The sequence below is a fragment of the Priapulus caudatus genome, unplaced genomic scaffold (assembly GCF_000485595.1).
Source record: "Priapulus caudatus unplaced genomic scaffold, Priapulus_caudatus-5.0.1 Scaffold390, whole genome shotgun sequence".
NCBI classification, from domain to species: Eukaryota; Metazoa; Priapulida; class Priapulimorpha; order Priapulimorphida; family Priapulidae; genus Priapulus; species Priapulus caudatus.
The window spans coordinates 48,745-54,516 of NW_014577451.1; the positions used below are offsets into that span (position 1 = coordinate 48,745).

The 5,772-nt window shown below is 49.8% G+C and overlaps 1 protein-coding gene across 1 annotated transcript in view; it reads left to right on the forward strand.

Moving 5' to 3' along the window:
• LOC106809839 (spectrin beta chain-like) overlaps window positions 1–5,772 on the forward strand; it is a gene marked incomplete at its 3' end in the record, with an annotated part of 127,714 nt that overhangs the window by 46,694 nt on the left and 75,248 nt on the right. Inside the window, 1 exon segment of the mRNA XM_014813065.1 lies at window positions 2,026–2,102. Coding sequence (XP_014668551.1) covers window positions 2,026–2,102 — 77 coding nt within the window.

A 5,772-nucleotide genomic window follows, 5' to 3' on the forward strand; every position in this document is an offset into this window, starting at 1 on the left:
GATCACGCCGGAGCGTATCTGATGTTGTTTACGTTGCGCCGACCTCCAGGGGAAAAATAAAGTTTTTTTCACGGGAGCTCTTTTTCAAGTCTGGAAAAAATTGCTCTCACCAAAAATGTTACGGGAGCTATTTTGAGCCTCACGGGAGCGATTTCGGTGGTTTGAAGAGCGAATCGCTCATCGCTCCCGTGTATTTTTTACCCTGGTGACCTCTAGCTCGCGCGTCCCGACCTGTTTGAATCGCACGAAGCGGTCGTCGTCTCTGACCTCCAACCCGACACGCAAGCCAACCTCCTGCCGCGCTACGTAACGCTGCGAGACCTCGGAGTCACCGCCGCGCACCTACCAGATGGCGCCACGCTGGACACGCGGGCGAGCGACCTGCCTCGCGACGTCACGCTGCGCTTGCTGGGGCTCGCCGAGGCGGAGACGGCGGTGAGCGAGGCGGTGAGACGCGCGTCTCGCGTGAGGCACGGCGCGCTGTACCGAGACGCTCTGCCGGCCTCGCTGAGCGCCGACACCGCGCTCGCGGCGTTCCCCGCCGACATGACTCTCGGTGACCTCGGCCTCGACCTCGCAGCGGGCGTCTCGCCCGAGACGCTACTCAGCAGCCTGCCCGCCGGCGCGAGACTCCGAGACCTCGGCGTCTCGCCGGAAGACGTGCGGATGCTGCGCGACCGCGCCAACCGCAACTACCAGATGCGGCACGCGGCCGTCGCCGCGGCAACGGGAGAGCTGATGCTCTGGGACGTACTCCCCGTGAGCCTGCGCGAGGACACACTTTTGAGCGAGCTGCCACGCGACATGACCTTGAACGACCTCGGCATCGCGCAGCGGATGCTGCCGCGCGACGTCTCCGCCGACACCTGCTTGTCTCGCCTCCCCGCCGGGCTCGCGGTCTCGAGTCTCGGGTTCCGCGCGGAGGACATCGCCGCGCTGCGCCGCGACGCCAACGCCAACTACCAGCTGCGCCGCGGGCCCGCGGCGACGGTTACCGCGGCGACGAGCGTCGACTCGCTGCCGCAGGAGATGACGCTGGCGGAGCTCGGGGTGACGGGGGAGGGGTTGGCACACTTGCCGGCGTGGGCGGGGGCGGAGACGCGTCTGTATGAGCTGCCGGGGTATCTCACCCTAGCGGAGCTAAGCCTGCGTGACGAGGCGTCCCTGAGCGCCGCGCGCCGTGCGCTCGACCCCGCCGCCGCCACCGCCACGGAAAACGCCGCCGTCGTTCTATGCAACGGCGTCGTCTTGTCGCCGGAGACCAGGTTTGCCGAGTTGCCACCAGAGGTCACTCTGCGGACGCTCGGGGTCGAGGATCGGGAGTTGGCGCGGTTCGTCGTGGTATGTAAAAAAATCGTTTTTTCGTTTGGCGGTGGTTAGTACGAGGGTTTCGCAGTGATGGCTGATGCTGAAACGCAGAGGTAGGTGGAGCATGTTGTTATTGTTGTTAACACTGGGCTTGTGCATGGTGTGTGACTAAACATTTCAGCGCAGCGAGCAAGGTATCTGGGTAGATTGGTAAACACAGGTAAGGATCAGCGATAATATTAATACATGATTGTGTATTATGCATGGCGTTAAAGCGTATGGAAAGCATTTTCTACCAAAAAGCATAAAACCTAGTTTTAGACCTTAAAACCGGGTTTTAAGGTATTAAAACCCGGTTTTAAGGTATAAAACTAGGTTTTAAGGTCTAAAACCCGGATTTAAGGTCTTAATACCTATGTATTATGCATGACGTTAAAGCCTGCCATTCATTTCTTGTAGAGATAGATTTACAACGTTGGACAAAAATCCATTGTGACTAAACGTGGTGGAGTTGAGATAATAAGCTGTTCTGAACTCTTTCGAAAATTGGATCATAGATAGGGGATTATTTAACAAAGCGAAGTTTGCACACTATAATTATTATTATTCACATAATATTATTAGTCAAAATTTTTTCCAAGCGTATCATGAATGCTTCCATAATAAGATGTTATTTCCGTATCGACATCTGTTTAAAACGTCATTTTGAAATTGCAGGATGAGGAAGATGAGACCAGTGAGAGGAAGAGTGCGAAGGAAGCTCTGCTACTCTGGTGCAAACGAAGAACGGACGGGTACGTGTGTTCGCCTGTAGTCATCTCTAGTAGAAAAAAAATTTGCATAAAGGTGCAAACGAAGAACGGACGGGTACGTGTGTTCGCCTGTAGTCGTCTCTAGTAGAAAAAAAATTTGCATAAAGGTGCAAACGAACGGACGGGCATGTGCACGTCCCTCTATTTTCTCAAGAGTCTCTAATAGAAAAAAGCTTGTGCACTTTCCGGAAGTCCACGCAATCCGGCTGCCGCCAAAATTTGGGAGTGATCGGATTTTCTCTGCTTCCGACTGCGCACCGTCACGCGATATCACCGGCTGTGATCGATGTGCGGAGAAAAATCAACGAGCGTCAACAAGCGGCTTCATGATTTACGAGCTGTCTCGCGAATGCCTCTCGTTAGGGTTCTCCCAGTAAACCAGGAGAAACTCGAGAATCGTGAATCTAGAGCAGCGGTGCAGCTGGCGTCCATGCAGCGAGACACGCCCCCGAACTCCGTCCGTCGTTTGTCGGCATCATTCTCTCGCTGTTTTTTTTTGCGTGATTCGTTACTCGTACTCTTATGATTCGTCTTCCCTTTAACTTCCGTCTCATCTGCTAGCGTCGCACACGAGTCTAATACCCCGTACAGACTACGAATTTGATATGGTATTAAACCGCAAATGAAGCAGGGCTAACTTAGTCCGGGTTAAGATAGCCCGCTTGTGTGTGTGTCTGTACACAACAAGAAGCGTGCTAAAGTTCGTAGTCTGTACGGGGTATAAAGCAGTGTCGTTGGCAGCCAGCGAGACACGCCCCAAACCCCAAAATCTTCCTTTCGCGGTTCTTTCGCGTGATTCGGACTCCCGTTAGCTTCCCCTCTCGGCTTCCACGCTTGCCGCTAACGCAAACCAACGCCACGCATGCATGCGGATTTTTCTGCTGCTGTTGGTTGGGAAATAAAAAAAGTCGGGGCCGGGGAATGTGGGCTATGCTGGCTGATAAGCGAACAATGTGGTTGATTTCTTTTGAAGTGTTTACTCAAATATTCATGCGCGGGTGCAGTCGTGCGTCTACGCTTTTGCGCGGGTGCATGATATGTGCGTCGGCTTGCGCTTGTTGGCATATAAATGTGCATGTGCATGCATGTTTGAGCCTACGTGTGCATATATGCTTGCTAATATGTTCGTACCTGCGCACTGGGTGTTCATCCGTGCGCTTGTCTACGAACTTGCGCGCGTGTATGACGCATATGTTTGCGTCTGTGTGTACGCACACGCGTGCGTGCATGCTCCGGCGTGCGTGCCCTCCGGATCCATTCATGGCTTACCGTATTTGCTCGTGTATATAAGTCGCACTCCTGATTTTTTTTTTATATTAAAGTTATGTACAAAAAAGTGCGCTTATACACGAGTAAATACGGTACCCGCGTGCGTGTGCGTAGGAAACTACGCGCATGTGTTCATTGCCTGCAGATACGCTGACGATGTTTACGATCCTCACTCTCGTTCTCCTTCATCGTTTGACAGCCCATGTAAATGTTACGCGCGCAGACATAGTAGAGGACGGACTGCCTGATATGCAATACTCGTTCTTACTTACTTACTTACAAGTTACTTACTTATACTTACTTACTTACTTACTTACTTACTTACTTACTTACTTACTTACTTACTTACTTAGGCCCTTAAGCCCCATGAGGAGCATAGGCCATCGACGACGCTCCACGACGCTCCGCCAGCGCACTCGACCCTGGGGGGCCTGGGCTGTTTTTTCCATCTCCCTCCAGGAGTGACCGCTTCTCTGCATTTCTGCCTGGGTGTCTCTACGCCACGTGTTTCTTGGCCTTCCATTCCCCTCTTCCTCTTTCCCTGTGGATTCCAGGTCAAGGCTTGTCTGGTGATGTTACTGGCAGGCTTCCTGAGGGAGTGTCCAATCCAGCTCCACTTCAGTTCAGTTCACTCGTTCAGTTGTGCAATAACTCCGAGCTGATCCCTGCTATTGTGTGGAGACGCATGGATAGATAAAACACAGCAAAGATTCTGTTGTAATCGAATTCACGCGAGTTAATTGAGACGGAAACGAGTACTGACGACCTTATTAAGATGAAATCCTATTCCTTTTTATTTGCAAATTTGGTACAAAATAGTGAGGCGTTATGGAATTAGCATTTATGTAGGGTTGATGAGTAGGTTAGAAGGACATGAATAGACATTTTCTCCCGTATAAGTAAGACCATGTGAATCTTTACACCTCTATTAAACCATGGTAACCCTATCAGGTCCTCCTCAACACCTTTGAGTGGAGATAGAAGCTAATGATTCGAACGCTTTTATTTACGCTGGTTTTGTTTCATGTTTTTAATTTATTTGTTTTGGATTCATATGGTTTTGATTCATTGGTTTTGATCAGGTTTCTATGTTGTCATAGTGCAAATGTTAACGTAGGCTCAGTTCTAGATGCTTTCAGTGAATTAAAACAAACAACAGGAGGATGGCTTCGGGGGGCATTGACTCTTCTGATTCCGCTGCACTCTTTCTGATTAATCTTGCAAGAAAATCAATTCTCTTCACATTTTACAGCTTAACTTTCACGAGGAATTGCATTACTGTATACATCGTTTATGATTTCATCTGGTAGCATGCTATAGGAGTTATAGTCATGCGATGGGTTGGTGTGTGTAAGTTCCCATCCAGTGCCATAGCTCTAATTCTGTCTAATTGTTATCACACACAGTATTCGTTCTCACTGTTAACTTGGTTTGTCCCGTTAATGTGTTTCGGATTTCGTTTGGATAACAAATTAGCGACGGCTTCTTTGAGGCGAAATCACGATTTCCGTTCGAAAATAGAGCTGAAAGAATGTTTTATTTCACGTTAGCTGATGTATGTTTTCCGATGGACGCAGGCAGCTGTGCCCCCACACAGTCTCAGGTATCGGTAAAATGCTGGAGCCTTTGCGACAAGCAAGTGACGGAGTGTGGGCGTAGTGTGGGCTTAGTACTCTAGGCAGCTAGGCCACTCATTAGTTGATATGAAAACATGGCAATAATGTCAACAGCATCATTAACAAAGGCTGACCCTCGTTGCTCAGCTACTGAAAGCAGAGCCATAATCTATTATTAGAAAAATGTGTTGGTACAGGCTTTCTGGTTATTTGGCTTAATTAATATGCTGGCTGTCTAGGTTGGCGTATTGCTGTATTTTTATTTTTTCTGATGTGTTTGTCTGTGTGTGTGTGTGCGTGCGTGCGTGCGTGCGTGCGTGCGCGCGTGCGTGTGTGTAGTTGTTGATATGGTTTAGTTGTAGTTGTTGATATGGTTGCTACTGCTACTGCTGCTGTTCCTTTGTGTGGGGTGCATGTCTTACCCGGCCTACGTGGTATTGATGGCTCTCAGTAATTTTACAACATTGTCTGCTCCACTATCTCTAGCGTTTGTTCTCGGCACTGACAATGCGTACATGCAGTAGAAAGCGAGTGGGTTGGGGGAAGATCTTGGGTTATGTAGCTCCATGAAATCTCATTACTCCCGCCGGTTTGTCAACATCGATCCGCAAGCAATTGTTTTAGTTTCTTTACATGAAGGATTCGATTACTCCGAGAGCGATGTAAAGGCGGCGGCTAACGATTCGATCTGGTAGCTGTGCAGATAGCAAGCCAGTGCCCTTTCCCACAGTATATCTGGATCTCCTTACGTACTACAGATTCCACAT